This window comes from Leptosomus discolor, chromosome 11 (assembly GCF_034619465.1).
Source record: "Leptosomus discolor isolate bLepDis1 chromosome 11, bLepDis1.hap2, whole genome shotgun sequence".
Lineage (NCBI taxonomy): Eukaryota > Metazoa > Chordata > Aves > Leptosomiformes > Leptosomidae > Leptosomus > Leptosomus discolor.
The window spans coordinates 24,086,060-24,107,808 of NC_141401.1; the positions used below are offsets into that span (position 1 = coordinate 24,086,060).

The following is a 21,749-nucleotide window of genomic DNA, read 5'->3' on the forward strand; positions in this document are numbered from 1 at the left end:
GAGGGGAAAAAAAGGCACATGGAGAGATTGGAACAGGGAACTTGCACTTGACAAATGACCCATGCATCTTCTGAAAAGCTTGACATTATCAGAAAAGAAGGTTTCACTGTACCTAATAGAAAAAAACCAAACCCAAATAGACATTGTCAAAGCCTAATTCCCTTCAGAGCTAATCAGGCTCCAGTTATCTGAATCACTGTACTTCTTTGCAGAAGTTGTATACTGGTGTAACAGGGGTATATCATTAGGTGTCCCTCCACTGGAAGAAACAAACCACAGTTCTCTATTGCTCCAGTTTCTATCCCTGAATTTTCACTGTTTTTCTTGATGTTATTCTCCTTTTATAATCATGGCAGTGACAAAGGGTAAGGCCCATGTATCTAAACCCCACCCCTTAGAAAGTCAGAAGAAAGGGTAACCGGTGAAAGCTGTCTTAATGTGAAGGACTAGAAGTTTGTTGCAAGTATAGGGGCTGATCCTGATCTCACTGAAGTCTACGGCAGTTAGGCTTATAAACAGGAAAATTCTCTCAATGCGTCTTAGCTGTCTTCAGATTCTTCAGCTGTCCAGCTCTCTTGGCTGTTCCTCCAGAGGTGGAAATTCTCGTATCTTGTAGCACATACCCAAGCAAGTAAGGGGGTCTGATCCCACCAAATGGTAAGAGCTTGTAATAAGCATGCCCCAGTTGTGGGTACTGACTAATTTTGCAGACCTAAACTCTCTTTTTTTGATGGTTTGGGTTTTTTTGTTAATATCTTGACTTCCACCTTAGGAGGAGTCACATTAAATGTATAAACCATGAGGGAGATAGGAGCATGACTTAGTTACGATGAAAAAAACACATCAGCTGACTTAGTGCTAGGCAACCCCACTGCTGTCAGGAAAATTGCTGGTTACTACCTAAAAGCATTTCAAGTCTCTTTCTGCTAATAAGATAGGGAGGACAATGAGGCAAGTGGAGTATTGTTTACTCAAAACCTCCATTCCTTATTACTGTATCAAGCTACTACTCCGAGTGTATTGAAAGATGTCATACACAAAATTCCATCTCCTTCAGACAGGACAAAGAAATGGAATATGAACCTAGGGAGGACTGCCCTGCTTTCTGTTGCACATAAAACTAAGGGTATTAAGTTCAAAGACTTCTGTTCAATTACCTTGACATGTAACCAGCAAGGCTGCTAGTCTTAGCATTCCTGTGCTAGTTTTGCAGAAAAGATGCCTCCCTGTCTTTGAAGGAACAGAAAGACAAAAACAATGGCAGAATGGCAGAATCATATTTCAGGAATATCAAATCATCCTGCTTTTCCATCATAAGCCTTAGGATGTCTAAATGCAAACAATTTGGAATTTAGATCACAAAGTACCCTCTAAACAGTGATTTGATGAAATGCAAGAACACTGCAGAAGACTCTATCTTTCTTAAAATATGATGGAGTATTTATTTTGAGTACAAAACTATCTCATTTAAAAAAAAACACATGGCTTTGAAGAGGTTTTTCAGACATAAAATTAATGAGGAAGCATCAATGTCTTTAAAGCCCTGTTTAAATCTCAAACATGACACAGAACACAAATAATTCCATTTCCATTAAGTAAAAATTCTCCTAGACTAAAGTGAACTTACTTCATATCAAGCTGAAACTAGTCACTGTATATGCAGAGATGTAGGAAAATCTAAAATTCAGATTGTGGTTTGGCTAGGAAAAAATATTACTTTTAAGGATTAAGAAAACTAGAGAAACAAGTCTTCGATTTCTACAGCTGGCATGTCAAAACAAACCTATAAAAGAAAGTATCAGGACAAACACTGCTTGGTTAACGTACACCAGTAAAGTGAAGACTGTCCATGAATAAGTCAACAAACTGTGACTGCAGTCTTATCAGAAATACGAGCATGTTGGCATGCTCTCTAATGTTAAAGACAGTGTACATAAGCAAGACGTAGGTGGCTTATGTTTTCCACTGATTTTGTAAGTCCATTTGCATAGGAAAACCATATTTATAAAGTAAACTAAAAGCTTAATCACTATTTGTTCAGGTCTCTCCCAGATATCTTCCTATGGATAAAGCTTGAAAGATAAATATTCGATACCTGAAAAACTAAGATGTGACAAGTACCTTACAGTCTCAAATATATTTCAGCCAAATAATTTTTCAGGTACTTTTCTCGCATTGCCTGCATAGCCACAGAATCCATAAAACAAGTAAATGACGATTTATGCGTGGTATCGTTACGCCAAGGAAAACTTACTTACTGATTGCAGACATACAATAACATAAGGATTTTTTTATTGCATGAACCAATCAATCAGTGTGAAGCACAGATGGTGAATGGTGAAAACAGAAAATACAATGTTAATTTTTCCTTTATTTTTAAAGGGAATATCTAAGTATATTGTTGTCACTGAGAAGTGGGTCTCTGTTCTGAAATGTGGAACAAAATCATGTGGGTTGACCTAGAAACTGTACAGTTTCTGTGGTTACAGAGGTAAAAATCATGCTGCAAACATGAGGCAACAGAACATAAATTAGTCACATATGTAACTTGGCTCATGTATTTGTCTTTAGAATCACAGAGAATTCAAGAAATGTCAACATATTAATTCTGAAAATCTGATCAACAACGACAAAAAAGAAAACGATCCGAAATCTGTAGCACTATTTCAGTACTCAAAAGCTGTACTTGATCCATGGGAACTACAAGGAACTTGTAAAGACCAAATACCACATCAATATTCCCAGCACCAGTAACTTCACAACTAATCTATTGTTTTATTTATAAGTATTACAGCTCAAGCTTGCTCAAGTTCCACAAGGACTCCATGGCAATCTTTAGGGTGAAGAAAAATCACAGGTTTGCCATGTGCACCTATTTTTGGCTCTTCACTCAATATTCGTATCTTTTTTTTCTTCAGTTCTTTCATAGCTGCTTTTATGTCATCAACCTTATAAAAGAAAAATACGGTTTGCACAAATTAACATATTACACTGTATTATGCAGATTCTACATTTAGGAGCAATAATATAATTCCTTACTGAAATGTTATTTCTAAATTCCAATATAATTCTGAAAATAAATTAAAATTATAAAACAGTTTTAAAACATCTAGTCTTAAAAATAGAAAACCTACAGAAGTTTTATAAGTTTTATTGTTTAAATAGATTGTACTATATTTAAGAAATTATTAAACAAAAATCACTCATGCACAAAGCCCATTGATTGTTTTTATGTTATTACTTTATAAGGACTCCATAAATAATCTAAACTCTGCATTACTATTACTAAGATCATATTGCTTTCAAACTATCAATAACTAAAGAAGAATGCCTCCCTAATTGACAGAACACTGACTCAGATGCTGGTGAAAAGGGAGGGCAATGGACAGAAGGTAAAAGGAAAGTCCCTTTTATATATATATATATTCTCTGTCTGAGTAGGTTAAGCTTCATAAAGTTTCCTAAGAAAAACCTTGGATTTTTCAGAAACATACCCAGAATATGACCTGGTTTTCCTGTTGAACTTAATTATAATAGCCATTAACATAACATTTCAGTACAGTTTCCTGCAGAATACATAACTAACAAAAACATGTCTATGCTGTATAGTGTGATCTTAAGTCTGATGTCATATCATAATAAAATTAGCACTCAGTTTAGCAAATCCAAATCTAGGTCAATAATCAATAAAGACCTAGAATTAAAATAGCAGCATTGCTATTTTTCAAGACAGAGGTATCTGGACCTAACTTGGTGAATAAACTTGCATGATGCCATTGGAGGGAAAAAGGAAATACCGAGCTTAAATTCAGAGGAACAGGCATCAGTTAATTCCTACTCATTTGCAACAGTCTTGTTCATGAAAATTCTGAACTCACTACAGTTCTTCCTACACATAACTACCAGTCTGCAAAAAAAAATAAAACAGAAATGACTGTCAAATTTTATCTACAATAAACCAGCACATGTAATGTGTGCCATACCCCCTCCAGGTTGCTTCCCCAAGGAGAAATGCCACTGCAGCTGCTGCTCCTGTCCTGCAGAGATGGACAGAAGAAGAACCGTGTCTGGGCTCAGCTGGAATGGATTACTGCATCCCCGGGGAAGCAGTGAGAGTAAACAGAGGAAATCCTGTGGGTTTCTCTCTTACTCCACCACTTGTCCAGCGTGCTTTTCATTGCAAGTATTACATGCAATTATAGCTGGTCAGGAATAATGTAATTTCTTCTTAAAACGCTTACTTTTGTCTGAAACAAATTCCCAATCAAAACATGTGTCTAAAATTTTCCTTTGAATAATAAGACGGAAGGAAGAGATTAACAGCATTTTGAAAAACTTGTCAGGCTTCCTCTCCTGTATGGAAAGAATTTTTACAATTCAGCTTTTTGCAACAAAATTGTTCATGGAGATATTTCTACAAAATATTTTTTTAAATTTCAAATAAACAATCAATTTATGCTTAAGTTCTTTTATCATTTTTCTGAAAACTGTTTTTGCTCAACTTCAGAAGATGACATATATTTGAAATTGTAACACCTTCCATTCTGAGAATGGAAAATTGGAGGAGGGAGGTTAATGTCTTTTTGATTGACTATGGTAGTGACCAAATCTGTTTTCAGTCCCACTTCAACAGCAGGACAACACTGCATTGCTTTTTCCTCCATGTAAATTAGTCTATAAGCTTTCATTTGTTTTTTACGTGACAAACATGAGGGACTTAAGACAATCTTTTTCTTGATTTTTTTTTTTTTGGTAGAGAATCTATTAGTGAGTCACAAGACTTCATTTAGGAAAATCTGGCTGCAAGTAGCACAAACTCACCTGTTTAATGGAAATTAACTGCTAGATTATGACTCCTAGCTTGCCTGTCCTACTGTATACATTTACAAATTTTCTTTTTTAACACAACACTTCTACATTGTCCAACATGGTTTAATTGGCATGTCCCATTTTTGTCAATTTTCATAATTAACAGTATGACTTCCCTTGACAGCCATCTTTGCTTTATCTGCAACAAGATCTTCTCTCATACAAAATGAAGATCTACATAGAACAATTCAAGCTGGTAACAAATATTTACTGAAACATCTTAAAATGGATTACATATACTTGAAACCCTTGGGAGTTTTGAGTTCTTTTTGCTGAGAAATGCCTACAACTTCTTTCTCTTGTACCTGTAAGTAAGTACCACTGGTCTTACAGAGGGCTGGAGGTTTTTTCAGTCTTACTGCAAATCACTTCTTACTTCTACACCCCTCATTTCCTAAATTCAGCTGAGGTTTCTATATCAGAACTGCCTAGCAATACAATTTAAATAGAATTAATTTTCTTATTATTGAACATCTGCAAATTGGCAAACTCAATGTAAGAAAAAATTGCAATGCCTGTGTGTACACAAAATTTCTCAATTCTCAATGAAAGCATGCAACTGCGAACTGGTCTTTATAGATGTATCTGAAACAATTATTACATCAGTAATCCCATTACTTTTTATTATTACACTTTGCATGAATAATAAAGCTTGCAAGACTCAGATCTGCAAGATATTAAAAACATATATCATAGCAGCATGAAATTCTGCATCAAACATCTACACTAAAACATGAGTATACTAAATAAGATAACTACTTTACCCAGCACCTTTACATCTTGTGTACTTCCAGATCAATCTGTTTTTGATGGACAAGGAAGAACAGGACAGAAGAAACTCTGGACTCTTTACTGCTGTTTGGTAAGTATGACTGACAATCCTTTTTCACTTCTCTATACGATTACCAACTAAGTATCAAACAGGAAGAAACTACTGAAAATCTAAACTATGCCTTATCTTAAACTTAAAACTCCATCTTTTTCCAGTGTATGTCCTTTCACTGTCAGGAAGTTGACACCTGTCAAATATACTTCACAAGCCTGGGCTTGTCCACCTTCCACACTTAACCCTCCCCTCCCCAATTTTTAATCTTTACAGCATAAAAGAGGAAAAAAATTATCACATCACTCATGAAATTGAACTATGATTTCCAAAACAGAAAAAAAGCACATTTAAGTCTTCTTCTTATGCAATATAAATTCCCAGAAATATGACAGCCTTATATACTCGTTCTTGACAGAGGTCAACCTATGAAAAAATTATGCCTACTTTAATATCTCTATCTTAAATGATATATTGTGTTAAAATACCTCAATGCAGATATGATGCATTCCTCCAGTCTTGTTTTTTTGCAGAAAGCTTTCAATGGGACTTTTCTCTCCTAAAGGATGTAGAAGTTCCAGCTTGGTATTTCCCAGCTCCACAAAAACAGTGTAGACACCATGTTCGGGAAGAGCAACAGTCTCGCTCACCTGTGCTCCTAACACATCTTTATACAAGGACTGAGCTTTCTCCAAATCAGGGACTGCAATTGCTACGTGATTAAGTCGGCCCAGCTTCCACAAACAGCTTGGAATATTTTGTGAAAAGGAATTCGACGATGATAGAGTTCGTACAGTGGGAGCTGATGTCTGCAATCTGGTAAGAAGCCCTGAAAAAAAGGGAATAGCACCAATACAATGCTTTTGAGAAAGTACCAGTATCTGCTCGTTCCCCTTTTAATGGGGCCTAAGTAACTCCTATCTTATAAGCACACAAGTGTGCAAAGCTGAACATAGACTGAGACCAAGGAAAGAATAATTCTGTAGTACTACCAGCTCAATGAAAATTTTTTTCAGAGACTACATAATTATTCAGAAGTATTAAGAAAAAAAAACAAACACAAATATGGTGTAAATGCTTACATATGCCTGCTAAAAAAAAGGAATACATGGCCAAATGTAATGGTCAACTGTATAATGTACCTAACAGTGACTTTTTAAGTTTTCAAAGCTTCTTACAAATTATAGAAATTAGGATATGCCTATATATCTAGAAATTATAACAAACAAACAAGAAAACCCAAACAAAACCGTGGACAGAACTGATACTGCAAGATCCAAAAGAGAAAAGACATGAGCTCTCAGCTCTCAGAACTAACTCCAGAAAGGAAAGAAATGTCATGTTACACCTGAGGTTTAAGGAATCCTAAAATCTCCTGAGTTCGATTTCTTCTTTTCTCTTTCTACAATGATTAAGTCATTTGCCCTTCTTACTTTCCACATGCCCTACAGGTCTTATACTTCGTTTCACTGATCTGTTTCAAGATGCTTAGAAATACTTCAGTTCTAAGTACCGTGAACAGTATCATGTCCAACTGACCAGTAATAATTAGGAAGATTATCTTTAAAAGGTCAAAATCATAATAGCTTTTTTAATGTAACTGGTCCACTGACTTCAGTGTGACTTATAAAGAAAAAGAGTATGATTTGTCTCATCATAAATGAAAAGGTAATTATAAAAAAATCCTGGATGACCATATGACACAAAGATAAGGCTAACAAGTAGACAAAAGATGGAGAAGTCATGGAGGAAATCAGTGTCATGAAAAGCTGCTTAGCTATCTACAGAACTCTTCACTAACTGCTCTGACAAGGCAGTACTGAACTTTGCACTGTCAAATTGCTGTGATGCTCACAAATAGTTCTAGGGTTGCTTGTTTTGTTAAAAAAAATCATGAAAAAAGAAAATGAGGATACTTACAAATGACTTACATTAGAAATTAATCTGTCAGAGTCTAGAACCTGGAGAGGTTGGGGCTAGGGAGAAACTGTGATCCTATCAGTTGTTTCTAGCACCAGAATTAGAATTAGATGAAAGAACATATTCATAAAAATTTTAATTTCATGCCAGTTTGCTTCAGGCCATGTCAGAATGGCCTAATTCCCAATGCCTCAAGGCCAGGCTAGAGGCGTCTCAGCATTTTGGAAGTCTTTGAGGCATTCTTAGCTTTAAATTCACAAATGTGCTATCGTGATAGGAGATTGTGCAAAGGATGCACTGAGATTCTGGAGGCTTTGAAATACACTGAGGACAGCCTGGCTTGCATTTTTTCAGACTCTTTGTACTCTGTAAGGTTAGTGGTAGCTCTAAGGTTGGTAGTAGCTATAATTAATCAGCTGTCTTCACTGTATGAAACTGAGAACTACCATTTCACAGGGATTCAAGACTCTACAGCTATCAGTTAATTTTTCTTCACAAAGACAACTGAGGCAGTCCTTAAATCTAAGCCTTTCTGAGCATTGTGCTGTGATGGAAGTGTTTGTGTGTATGTGAGACTTAAAATTACAATGTGCAACGTACATACTTCCAAAGCCTTAATATCACAAAAGTAAGTCTATTCAGAATCTTGTGATAATACTGAATCAGCACCCTACATTAAGTATTTCCAGAAACTTGTTCAGTTCTGCAAGTAACTGCCCTGGAATATTTCTTGCCAGACTTTCACACAGTAGATGCTGTCATCTCCATCACAGTCAGAAGTTCTGGACAATTCTTTTTCACTTGTTGCCTTCAGGCTATCTTACTGGCATAGTAGAGTAACTCAGTATTTCCAAGTACTTTCAACTTTTTACATGTTAAAAAAAATCCCCTAGGAACTTCTACACAGAAGAAAAAATCTTGGTTTCAAATGTCTATGCTGAAACTATTTCATAGATAGACTTGCCATATATAGACTTGCAGCTGTATCAGGATGAACAAAGCAATTGCCTGAGGAAGCAACACTATGCAATACTTATAAGGTACAAAATAAGAAACATATAGTATCCAGTTGGCATAATTAGAGGCATGGATAATGAACTAGACTAGAGTTTGACCAGATCACCAGAGTAAATAATGTATTAAAAAAATTTTTAAAAAAATCCAAACCTGCCATACAGTCTTTTCTGTCCACCTAAGATTCTACCTAAGTAGCTCTGTTTCCTACAATAATTTACGACCTGATTGAATTCTTGCTGAAGCAAGAATACGCTTCCACTTAGAGGAGGTCAGTATTCTCCAAAAGAGAAAAATCCTTTGAATGGACCAGTTACTGTATCATTTGTTGTCTCCTAGAGCCTTTTATTGTTTCATTCCTTCTTCCAAATATTAACAGACCACAGTTCAGTAGAAGTACTACTAATGTAGATTTTTAAAGCAATATTTACTGGTGGGAAAGGCTAGGATTTTTCCCATTCTTTTTGACATCTCTCATCTGTAATTCTTGCTGTACATCACACAGGGCATGTGACTACATGGTTATTATAATTTAATTTGTATTTTGTTTGTTTTGAGGTAAACGGACAGAAAGTAGACACACTGTTACTCAGCTATTACTGAAGCAATAGCAAAAATAATAGAAAATGCTATTTCTGTTGGGTTCTGCCCAAGAAATGTTTTATTTTTATGGTGTTTCCTGGAAAGATAATAGATTGAAAAAGGGAAGTACATTCCTAGGATTCTTGTAAAGTCAAAGATAGTTAAATGCCCACTCATATGACAATATTATTTATGCATCTCTCACTTACCGGGCTGGGGGTAAACTCTATTTTTCCTATGAGTATGTAGCAGCAGAGGACTCTTCTTCATTCTATGAAGTCTTGTAAATTTTTCGTAGCTCTTGTCATAGGCATATAGAGCTTTAATTTTAAACCCATAACTACCAGTACGAATTGACTGAGATTAATCAAAAAGCATTTGTTTTTCTTGCATTACACAGATTAGTAACTATATAGATCAGTTATTTAAAATTCTAATCTTCTTCTTCTAACCCAATAATCAAAAGATGACCCTACAGTGAAAAAGACAGCTTTTCAGCACACTTCAGTTTAAAATCCCATCACTTCCATGTTTCAGGAAAGAAACACTTATATTTATGCATATATCACAAAACTAGTCCTATTGACTGTTGTGGCTAAATTCTTCAATCACAAAAGCAGTTCCCCACTGACTTACCAAATTATTCAAGTAATTCTTAACTTTCTCCAATGTTAAAAAAAATTACTTTCTCTGCTTCTTTTGAAGTCAGTGGACACTGTGACTAAAGCATCTATCCAAGTATCTGACCTGCTTGAAAAACTTGCACATGCTGACCAAATTCACACATGCAGTTGCTTCTCCTGGTATATACAGCATTTGTCCCTACTGGGGGTTTTTTAAGACGTTATTTTTCAAACACTGACAACCAATCAATTTTTCTACATGTTTTGTCCTTTAGACAAGATTCAGCTGACCTGGCTCTCATACATTATTGCTGGCTTCCTAGCCTCACTGATACTGCAGAATGCATGTCACCTTCTTCAGCTTCATTTGAAGAATATTCAAAAATTGCTCTGTTTGGGTTTTATTCTATTAAAGGTTGACTGATCTACTACTATTATGCACATCAGATTTTAAAGATGTGCAGTTGTACCAATTGAGACTTACATTCTATAACATTATGAACATGAAGTAACAAGTCTGAAGTACCACATAAAACAAGATCCTCATCCTTCAAATGTTTCTTCATAGGCTTGATGCTCCTTATGTGGGTCAGTGTTCATTGACTTACATGGCTAAGTAATCCAGCACAAGCCAAATCCAACTGAATTCAGCCATGTTCTCCATGGGGAGGTTGCAGTAAGAACCACCTTGTCACTGGGCACTGCTCTACTGTCAACCATTTCAGGCTGAGAAAAACTGCCAAGCATGGAGAGGATGCTGTCGCCACAGGGAGTTTGGCGTATAGGGGCTGGGCACTAGCTCTCTGGACCAAATGGAGAAAAAGGGCACAGTCTGTCCATTATAAAATCCCAGCAATTTCGAGGTGGCGTTAGCATCTTGGACACTGCCAGCCAACAAGGCTTGGGTCATCCATAGTGCTGCTCAGCTCTGTGCTGGAGGTGCCTTTTGGGAATCAGATGGGCTCCACAGGTCCTAGAAACTGAGTCTCACTTTGCTGCAGCTCTGATTTCTTCCATCAAAGTGCAATTATACAAAGGTGTTTTCGTTCCCAGTAGCCCACTGATGGATCACTGACACCACTGAGTCTCTCGTTCACTTTTCTCCTGCAGGCTATGGCTACCGAGTAAAATAGTGTGGTTTAGGTAAAGTGAGTTTAACCTGCACTTACTTACTGTTAACAGAGTGAACAGTCCAGATAATTATAATGAACAGGAAATGATTTTGCATTTGACCTCCAAGTTGTACCTTAAAAAGACAAGTTCCTTGCACCTTAAGGCTGGAGTTTGCTGCATAACTTTATTCTAAGCTAGATAATGTCAGTTGTTAATATGTCTGTCATCTGGATCAGAAGACCTTGTTTTCATCTATAAAAGCAGTTCTGCTCTGTTGTGGCATGTAGGGCTCTCACGGAGAGCTTCGGGCCCGCTCCCGCACCCCAGGGCGGGCAGGGGCGGCGCGATCCCTCCTGGCGGCCCGCCCGGCCCCAGCGCGAAGCGGGCCGGCCCGCCGCAGCAGGACAGAAGCTGCAGGCCCGGGCGGGCACCGAGGCCCGCGAGCGCCCCGTGCCGTGCCGTGAGGCCGCCACACTCCTCATCGGCCCCGCCGCCGCCCGCCCCGCCCCGGCCCGCCGCCGGCCCGCCCGGCCCCACGTTACCGGCCGCCGCGCGGCCCAGCGAGGCCGCCATCTCGCCGCCCCGCCGCTCGCATCCAGGCCGGCCACAGGCAGGCGGGGCCTGGCCGCGGGGGAGCGGCCGCCCTCCGCCGTCACCGTGGCAGCGGCCGCCGCCCCCTCGGGCGCGGTGACTGGCCGGGGCTGTCTTTGCAGGACGGGCGCCACCAGGGGGTCTCGGTACGAGGCACCAGCAGTGGCGGTGGCCGTGTCACGCCGAGGGGCTGGTACGCCCTCGCCGGGGCGGGTGGGCGCGGGTGCCCGGGGCCTTTCCCGGAAGGAGGCAGCTCCGTCGGGCAGGGGCGGCCGCGTTGGAGCTGAAGGCTGCGCCTGGCTGCGGGGAGGCAGCCGTGCAGCGAGCCTGAGCCGTGCCGCTGTGGGCTGCGGGCCTCAGTAGGGGCAGTTCAGGGCGCTGTGTTTGAAAAAAACAGTGCAAAAGAGGCCTGCTATAGCAAGGGCATCTGAAGAGAGAGTAAGTTTTCTGACTAAAGCGTTATGCAAAGGAGACTCGGGACAATGAGCAATCTGTCTTCTGGTGCTGCATTCCTGTTGTGTCAGAGGCATAGGACATTGCAGGTTGGGGTGATACATCCCAAATATGTGAACAGCTTGTGCTATTTAAAATCTGATAATATCTGAATAATTAAAAGTGCAGATCAAAATCAGTGGTCAAAATGGGTATTTAAAAGCCCCGATATGTGACACTCTCTGCTTCCAAGCCAGGTTGTAAGGTGCCAGATATGTTTATGATATCCAGGGAAGCACAGATACAGGTCATACTTGTGCCTGTGCTGGCTGGGCCCTGCTCCACACAGAGCTTTTTTGGAGGGTGCAAAAGGCCAGTGAGAGGACACACAGAAGTTGCATAGTAGCGCTTTGTTTTCTGTGCACTGAAAAGACTTCTTTTTGTTGGTAGGTCAGAAACGTGAAAGCAGCAGAGGAACAGCAGAGATAATAGCAAGAACAAAGTTAGAAGGTTGGTCACAGTCTTGGATCCAGGCGCTGAACGGCCTCGGACGGCTGGGAACGGCAGCGGGCAGGGTGAGTGCAGCCCTCGGGGGCAGCCCCTGCTACGGCGGTTTGCAGCATGGGGGAGGAATGGATCGTCTCCAACTGCAGCAGCATCTTCTTCCCACCGGTCTGTGGGTGTAGTGCTTAATTTTGCTTTATAAAATAAGGAAAGTATGTGATGTGAAGTAACAAAACAGTTGAAGAACACTGGGCAGCACTTGCTAATCGTGCAGGCGTGTGAAGGCATGCCTAATGAGCTGGGAGCTTGGAGCCGCCAGAGAGGTAACGTTGGGCATTGTGCTCACTGAATCAGCTGGAAATACGTGGTTCCAAAATAGCCCTTGTATCTAGGTCAGGGAGACAAAACTGCAAAGTAAGATGGCTGTAGCTTTACTGTATTTAGAGGAGGTTTTTCAGTGCCGATGAACATCCCCATCTAGAGCAGCACCACGCTCTTCCAAGGGGAAGAGGCAGCAGCCATCAGGAGATGACTCTGCCACACCCTGCCTAGGAACGCGAGCAGGCCCACCTAAAGAGGCGGGTGGGACATGGATAAACGACGCGGCGCTGTGACAAAAGCACGGGCTGGGAAGCAGAAACGCTCTCGGCTCGGGAGGCGTAAAGCGGGGCGGAACTCCCGTGCGCGGAACCTCGGCGCCGGCCGCGGGAGCCGTCCGGAGGGGGAGGGCTCGGCCAGATGCCTCGGGAGGCGGGGCCAGGGCGCTCCACGCGCCGCGGCCCGGGGGAAGATGGCGGCTGTCAAGGGGCTGGAGACGGGCCTGAGGGTGGCGGGCGCCGCCGCGGCGCGCCCGGAGCGGTTCCTCAGGTACTGCGGGGCTGCGAGTTTCCCGGGGGACCCCCATGCCGGCCTCCGTGCTGGGGGGGGGGGGGGGGGGGGGAGGGGCGGCGACTCGGCCGGCGACCCGCCGCTCTCCGCGGTCGCAGGGCTCTACTGAAACACGCCGTTAACTGTGTCGAGGCCTGGCTGGGGCTTTGGCCAGGGCTGCAGCAGTGCCTTGGCGCCTCCTTCGGCGTTCGGGAGTTAGGAAACGGAGGTGCGTTTCTGCCGGCTCTGCTGGAGCGTTGGAAGCTCTGGAGAAAAAACGGAGGGAAACTACCCAAATACAGAAGCTGAGGAGTAAGGCAGTGGAGGAAAGCAATTCCCTTTGTAAACCTCAGGGTCTGTAGTTTGGGTGTTGGAGGTGTTTAGTGCTATACTGTACTTCCGCAAAGCATCTATCAAGATACAATACGATGCAATTGTAGAAGGGTGGAACGTTCTGTTCAGCTGTGTAATGAATTATAATGTCTTCAATTCTAGGAACGTTTAGTGGCAGTGTTCTAGCAGACGTGTAGAAAGTTAAGCAGCAGCAGTAATTGTTGAAGGGTGCTGTTCTGTGGCACAAAAATACCTGAGTGTGACCACGCGTTGAACTTAATGGAAGGTATAAAATGAGTGAAAGCTAATGAATTCTGCAAAATAGAAAATAAAAAATTAATATTAACTGTTGTGTGCTTTTTTTTTCCCTTACTCTTAGTGTGCAAGATGGACTGGCTGCTGACTTCAGAGCATTAACAAAGACTCTATATGATTTGAATAAAGCTCTGGGAAGTAATATAGTTCGTGGGGGTCCTCTAAAAGAGCTGGTGCTTGAAAATTTTGATGAAGAACAGATTTGGCAACAACTAGAGCTCCAGAACAATGCAGTTCTTGATTTCTTCAAGAAATCCATTGCAAGGGATGCCGAGGATGAAGATCTTTGCCTCCTCTCAGACCAGGAAGAGGATGTCTCTGGTGCAGAGACGAGCAATGACGAGGAGTTGGAAGACAACATGGTGGAAGTAGAAACTGAAGAGAAGAATGTTTGTACAAAAGATAAAACTAAAGCTAAAGAAAAGCAAAGTAAACTCAGAGAAAGCTTAATGCAGAAATACAGTGATGAGGATTCTGATATTGACTTCGATATAGAAGCAGTGGAGCAACAAACTAAAACAACCAAGGAAACCACGTTGAAAAAAATGGGAAGAAAATCTATAGTGGATGACAAGTTTTTCAAGCTGGCTGAGATGGAAGCTTTTTTAGAACATGCAGAGAAGGAAAACAGGGAGGAGGAAAAAGATATTAATTATTTTGAAGACATCATCTCAGATTATGAGGAAGAAGAGTCTGAAGAAGCTGAAGTCAAAGTAAGAATACCAGTAAATTAATTTTCTGATCTCTCTTTTGCTTTAAATCAAGATCCGATATCCATTAGAGTGGCTATAAATTGTTAAAGTCTCAGTAGAAACTACCAAGTTAAATTCAAGTAGATGACTCATGATTACTTCTGAAGCTTTACTTTAGTAATATTTGCCATGAACATCTGAAACCAAAATGTCCTGGTGTAGGAGCATATACCGTCCTGCTATTGCAGTCTGTCTTTAGATGGGTCTTGGGCTTTCGTGTGAATGAAGGAAGAGATAGTATGTCACAAGAAATAGGTGACCTTGTAGAATTGCAGACTAGGTGACCCAGCAAGTGAGAAAGATGTGTTGCTCAGCACTGACATCTGGCAATTGGAGATCACTGAGGTGACTGATGCAGAGCAAAGGGCTTTTGGTAACTTCTTTTTCCAGGGGCATGACTTTGTAATTCTGATTTAACTGAAGTTGCTGAGTGAATGTTTCAAAATAAACCTTTTATTATTTGCTCTTAGCAGAGGTTCTCACTAGCAAGTAAGAGCTATGCTGAGGGTATAAGGGAACACGTATGCATTCCAACGAGTAATCGGTAAAATCTGCTACTCTTTGACTTCTGTGTATGTTGAAGTTGGAAGTGAATTTAGGTGGTGGAATATCTTGAATACTTGTAACACAGATTAGTTTTACTAAGATGCACTTCCACATGTTAATGTTTCACTAAATTGGGCTACTGTTGCACAAGTAGTGCTATTGCCCAGGTGCTAAAAACTTTTTAAAAGACAGGATACCCTTAGGCTTCTGTCCATCTTAACAGTTTTGGTTTGGTTTTGATTTTGTTTTTTTTTGTTTTGTTTTTTTCCCTCTTTCTTCCCCCCCCTCCCCTCCTTAGCCGATTAAAAGCTCTAGAGACTTGACATACAAAGATTTCTTTGATCCGGTCGATGACAATGATGATTTAGTAGCTAATGATGTTGAAGATGATCAGGAAGAGGAAGCAGACAGTGCTATTGAAGAGCAGAATGAAGAAAGCATGTCTGAGTAAGTATGTGTTTGCAGTTAAAATGTCCTTGTAATTTTACACTGAAGTGAAATAGAAAATAAAGTGAGAATTCCAAGCTCACTTTGGTCATGGTTTGCCTTTCTCTGTTATCTGTTGTATGGTCATGGTTTGCATTGTCACCTTATTTAGAAAGTAGTTGATTTAGTTATCTTTTGAGTATTGTCTCCTGATATTTAACTGAATAAATAATTTAATAGCTGTAACTTCAGTTTTTGAAGGTTGTTTTTAATATATAGAAGTTTCCATAGTGTCCCCTGCCTTTAGGTTTCAGTGAAAGCCTATTGTATTTCTTAACTATGGGTTAGTTGTAACAGGTAAATGGCTGAAATATTTTATGTAAAAACTTATAAAGTCTTTTCAACCTTTATTTTATATTAAATTTCAATGTTACAGGGTTGAGGATGTGAATGAAGCGGTAATGGAGAATATGAGAAGTAAAGAAGCCTCTAAAAAAGTTACTTTTAGTTTGCCAGATGACAGTGAAACAGAAGATGTTACTGAGATGCAATTAGAGAAGGGCATCGATCCCAGTGAAATAAAGTCATCTTTTGAGAAGAGACAGGAAAAGGTAATTGTTTTTTTATTTTGCTAACACTTTGAAACAGTGGCCAATTTTTCTTTTCTTTTTTTTTTTTTTTTTTCCTTAAGTGATTGTGTGATGTGTTCAGAGCCTGGCAAATATGAAGAGGCTATTTACAAACTAAGGAAAACAAAGTAGTTTGTCTGCATCAGATATGTATGCAATCATATACTACCTCGTCTTTATATGAGAAGGAGCTAGAAGTGCCCGAAATAACTATTAATTTCTTTCTTTCGGTTTACTTGTGAGCTCTATGTTTGAAACTTAGGAAATTGTGTTTTTCAGATGAGCAAAAAAATAAAAAGTTTAGAGGAAGAGTTGTTAGAGGAGAAACCTTGGCAGCTTAAAGGAGAAGTGACTGGACAAAAACGACCCGAAAACAGTCTTTTGGAGGAAACAGTGCTTTTTGACCATGCAGTCCGAATGGGTAAGTAGCAAGAGAGGGCTTTCTTGAAAGCGTGTTGCATGTCATGTTGGTTTTTCTTCTCTTTGACCTTGCTGAAAGCAAGACTAAGAGCAGGGTAACAAAACAAGTTAAACTACTTGGTGTGTTTTTGAGATTGTGGTGGAAACTACAGGAAACTATCATTTTTTTTGTTCATTTTTAACTTAACTGCAAGTTCATTAATTCGGTGGCAGATTCAGTCATTACGAGCCTTACATAATATGAACAGTCTTCACAATAGAAGAAAATGTTGTTTACTTACTTTGCCTTCAATTACTACATTTTTGTGAAGGCTTTGCTTTCTTTTTCTGTTGTTTATTCTTTAGAGAACAAAAAGTATTCCTTACTGGAGAAACATTAATCTTAAAATTCTTCTCTTTGTCCTCTCAGCACCTGTGATCACAGAAGAAACTACATTTCAGCTTGAAGATATTATTAAACAGAGAATATTGGATGAGGTTAATACTATCTTACTTGTTCCTCTCTATTTTGTTCATAGACTTGATTCACAGGGCTCATTGCAAGGATGAGTTTGAAACTCTTAAAATGTTAGGTGCAGAGTTATTTTAATCTCTGCAGCTGGTGGTTTATTCTTGTGCCTTGATGAATATGCCTTTAGATTTCTAAGGAGGTCTATTTTTGCATGCCTGTTATATGCTAGGTTTAGGTGCATTTCAAAAAAAGTGAGCGTTTGCAGATGAAACTGTAAGGAGTTTGTTTGGAATATAATACCAGTGTGCAAATTTTTGTCTATGACCGTAACTGTAGTGCTCTGAGCATTCTGAATACTAAATGAAACTCAGTTGTTTACATATTTTTTCTTAAAAGCCACTAATAGAAGATTTGTATCCCACAGCTAGTTTGAGGCTTATTTTTAGCTAAATTTAAAAAATTGTTACATACAGGGGAGAAGTATTTAAGTACTTAAAAAAAAATATACATTTGTTATTTGTTATATAATTTTTGCCCTAATCCACTAAAAATAAGCATAGAGCTATAAGTTTCTTATTACTTTTTTTCCCAAATGAAAACGTGAACCTTAATGAGTTTGTGGGAAGCCACATGCATGAAGTAGTTAGTGTGTCAGATAAGTAGTATGAAAAATGTTCTAAATAAGCTGTAGCACCTGTTTATTTGGCTGTGGCTGTATTTGGTCATTAATTTGTTACTTTCACAGGCGTGGGATGATGTAGTACCGAAAGAAAAACCAAAAGAGGAGGCTTTTGAATACAAGAAACGTATCACTTTGGATCATGAAAAGAGTAAACTGAGTCTCGCCGAGATCTATGAGCAAGAATATGTGAAACTTCACCAGGTAACATAAGCGGTGCTTTTCCTTTTGGTTTGAAGTTCACACCACGCAATCATACATGTTTCTCCTTAGAGTGCTAACTCTGCTTTCTGCTTGGTGGAAGTACGTCAGTCTTTCTCTGAGTGTTCACCAGTGAAATGGCTTTGAATTGTGTATTGTGTTGTTACCGGTCTTGCTAAAGCGAAATAGCTTTATGAATGGTGTTGCAGTAACATTGTGTAATTAATGCAGCAAAAGACTGAAGAGGAAGAAAATCCTGAACACAAAGAAATCCAGGAAATGATGGATTCACTCTTCCTGAAGCTGGATGCACTTTGTAACTTCCACTTCACACCCAAACCAGTAAGTGCATGAGTTTCATAAAGTGGGGGTTTTTCCCCCCTCTTTGAACTGGATACTTTAAAATGTATTTGGGAAATGGAAAGTAAAGTAAACATTGATTGTTACTGAGATTATTTGTATTTCATGTTAGATGCACTATAATTGCCTCTAAACAGAACAAAATATTTAGTGTCTTCAGTTAGCTGTAAGCTGCTGTGAGATGATGTGCTCGATCCTGAAAATGTTTCCTTATTTCTAGCCTGTGCCAGAAGTTAAAATAGTTTCGAACCTTCCAGCTATAAGTATGGAAGAAGTAGCACCTGTTGCTGTTAGTGATGCTGCTCTCTTAGCACCGGAGGAGATCAAGGTAAATATGAATAAAAATCATGTAAAGATCTGGAGAGGATCTGTATTGTTGATAGAAGGGCCTACTGGCTGCCAGATCAAGGAGAGAATCCTGCCCCCTCTCACCCTGGCTTCCTCACCTTGTGGACCTTCTTGCCTAGTGTTGGTTATTGTTGGGGTTTTCTGGGGGGAGGAGGTTGGTTTTTGTGGGTTTTAATAACTGGAAGGAGGGGAAAAAGTTAATTTTGATTGGCTACACGAGGCCATAATATTGTGCTTCAATTTTGTTCTTGACTATTATGTGATGGTAATTATTTTCCCAACATATATAGGGGTATTTGCAAGGGGAAAGCTAAATGACAGTAGGGAAGAGCACTTAGTGTGTCTTTGATCAATTGTACAAATCTCACTTCCCAACTTTTGCCAGTTTTTGGCCTTTGCCTTAATGCAGCGTCGCCCTGAGCTGGCTAAACACTTGAAATAATGGAAACGCTAAGGCAGATTTGAGTCCTCTGAAGTGAGTATTTTCTTTTGCATGCTTATGGATCTAGAGATCTTGTTCTCTTTAGGAAAAGAACAAAGCTGGTGATGTAAAAACAGATGCAGAAAAGACTCCCACGGACAAAAAACGAGAACGAAGAAAGAAGAAGCTTCGTAAACGTATGAAGCAAAGGGAAAAGGAGAAACGTCAAAAGCTTCTTGAAAAGATGAAACCAGAACAAGGCACAAAGCTCAGTAAAAAAGCTGCTGCAGCAAAATTAGAACGGCTTACAAAACAAGGCAAAGCATCTCTGCTCAAAGTAAGGCTCTCTTAAGTAGTCCTGTGTAACCTGGAGCTTCCCAGCTAAAGAATGTGAAAATCCCAAGGACAGATAATACTTAGCTGGAGGGCAGAAAGGGAACTTTATCACAAATAATTACAAAGTTTAGGGTTTGTTTCCCTCCCATTCCTCTTAGCGCAACTGCAACTCCTAATCTTTCTCTATCCCCTCAAAAATTCTCGTGGGCAGGTAGTACATCTGCTTACTGCCCAGCCCGTGTTACCTTACTTACGTTGGAGCAGATATAAAAGGTCAGTGTATCTGCTGGAAAGGAAGAAGTGGGAGGGAGATCTGGAAAGGGCAGATGTGTACTTGTCCCCCACCCCTTGCTGTTACTTTCCCGTGTATTCTCTTGAGCTACAGTTTTGAAAAGACTATTCGAATCCATACTTGCAACTGGCTTATGCAAAGGGGTGTTCAAGGGCTTGTTAGTCCTGCTGTTGCTGATGATCCTGACAGCATGATGGCAGCATGGAGGCCTGAAAAAATACAGCTTTGGTTGCATTTTGCGGTGACCCCCTTGTTTATAATGGGTATTTATGTAGATGGTATTGCTTTAATTGTGAATAAGTTACAGCTAAATGGTTGTTGGAACACTTAGCAGCTTACTCAGAGTGTGAAATATATTTGAACTTGTAAGCCAGGTCATCTTCCGATATGGAAAAATGTGAAAAACTGGTATGATAGTTTCTTTATATCAAATTACATTTACAAAGCAGAAATTATTGTTTGCATCCGGTACTACTTTTTAATGTATTTCAAAGTTCACAAGGTGGTGTTCCTGCAAATGCTAAGACTTCTGCTCTTATTTCTTGCATTTGAGATGTTCCACTTTAATCAAGTGGGACTACTTGCCTGCGTAACCGAGGATGAGGTTTCTGTTTAGTTCTTTCTAAGCTTTGAGTAACTTAAGCTATTTCAAAATAGAGTACTCCTATTTAACTTCTGCTTCTTATTGTGGAGCCTTCTTTATAATCTCATCAGATTGATTTTGTTTTGCATGCTAGAAAACAGTAAACTGGTGTGAAGTTTTAAAAATCTCTGAAGTTTTGCGGTATTAGAAACTGTAGGAAAGTGATTACCGCTGCAATGTGCATGCTTACCCTCTCGAAAGGAGAGCGGAACACAAAGTACAGATACGTAGTTGTAGGTCATGAGGTGCAAGGATCAGTTCTCGATGCCTGTTCTTACCTACCGCGTTAATTGCTAATTAGAGAACGTACTCTTCATGTCTCTAGCTAGCAGGCAGGAGTGGTGTAAGAATGCAGTGAGAAATATCCTTTGAAAATCAATTACCAGATCTTTTTTAAATCGGATACCATTATAGGCAAGTAACTAATGGTAGTATAATGGTACCATTCATACAGTTCTTGGTTATAACGAATATTTTGTTCATTGACAGGATGAAGGTAAAGACAAGGTTTTGAAATCATCCCAGGCCTTCTTTTCTCAACTACAAGATCAAGTAAAAATGCAAATCAAAGACACAAGCAAATTAAAGAAGAAACAGAGGAAGCAGAAAACCCTCTCTGTTCATAAACTGAAATTGTAATTTACCTTCTTCTGTCAGTTGCATCTTGTATATATTAAAATGTTTCTACGTGAATGCTGAATTTGAGCAGGTTTTATTCTGTGTTGATCTTTAAAGTGTTCCATGAATTTCTAAGGGGATGCAAAGACGCTTTCCCTTAGGTTTTACTTTTATTTTCTACAATAGAACTCTGATTTTTTTGTCTTTTTATTCCAAAAAGAAAGCTTCTTCCCAGGGGCAGGTACGTAACCATGTAGAATACTTGATACTTAAAGCTTTGGCTGTGCCATTGCTTTAACCTCTAGTCCATGGCTTTTATGTCGGCTGCTGGGCTGGCACTGTCCGTACTGTAGGGACAGCTACGTTGGTGGAAGAACAGCAGGTGTAGCCTGGCACTGTAAAGGGGGTATTATCTTTCAAAAGGGTGCTTGTCAAACAGGGAGGATACACAAGCTTTTTAAGCATGCAGGAACTCGGAGTAAGCAAATGGTATCTTTTAACTTAAATAAATTTTCTCAGGGTAGAAATACTTCGGTATTTGCTCTTTTCTTGGCCGAATGGAAAAAAAAAAAAGTTCCAGCTGCTGCCCTTCTACTTCCTCTTTCTGAAGAAAGCTCACCCCTGCTGTTCACCCGGTGTTG

The 21,749-nt window shown here is 39.8% G+C and overlaps 2 protein-coding genes across 3 annotated transcripts; one reads left to right on the forward strand and one right to left on the reverse strand.

Moving 5' to 3' along the window:
• Nucleotides 1–2,388: 2,388 nt before the first annotated feature.
• MCEE (methylmalonyl-CoA epimerase) lies at nucleotides 2,389–11,517 on the reverse strand. 2 transcript variants are annotated; one of them, XM_086471672.1, is made up of 3 exons: nucleotides 11,487–11,517; nucleotides 6,181–6,521; nucleotides 2,389–2,948 (listed from the first exon to the last, which is right to left on the reverse strand). In XM_086471672.1, exons 1-3 carry the CDS (start codon nucleotides 11,515–11,517, stop codon nucleotides 2,796–2,798), a joined length of 525 nt encoding a protein of 174 aa, XP_086327798.1. In that variant the 3' UTR covers nucleotides 2,389–2,795. The 2 variants fall into 2 exon arrangements, 1 of the variants encoding a protein (XP_086327798.1); XR_015183827.1 differs by lacking the exons at nucleotides 6,181–6,521; nucleotides 11,487–11,517 and adding an exon at nucleotides 3,984–4,015 and having other exon boundaries at nucleotides 2,922–2,948.
• Nucleotides 11,518–13,261: 1,744 nt separating this feature from the next.
• MPHOSPH10 (M-phase phosphoprotein 10) lies at nucleotides 13,262–21,190 on the forward strand. Its single transcript, XM_086471415.1, has 11 exons — nucleotides 13,262–13,338; nucleotides 14,051–14,699; nucleotides 15,583–15,731; nucleotides 16,147–16,321; nucleotides 16,619–16,760; nucleotides 17,169–17,236; nucleotides 17,956–18,093; nucleotides 18,322–18,432; nucleotides 18,671–18,778; nucleotides 19,326–19,556; nucleotides 20,980–21,190. The coding sequence occupies exons 1-11, from the start codon at nucleotides 13,262–13,264 to the stop codon at nucleotides 21,127–21,129; spliced, it is 1,998 nt and encodes a 665-aa protein (XP_086327541.1). The 3' UTR covers nucleotides 21,130–21,190.
• The last annotated feature ends 559 nt before the right edge of the window (nucleotides 21,191–21,749 follow it).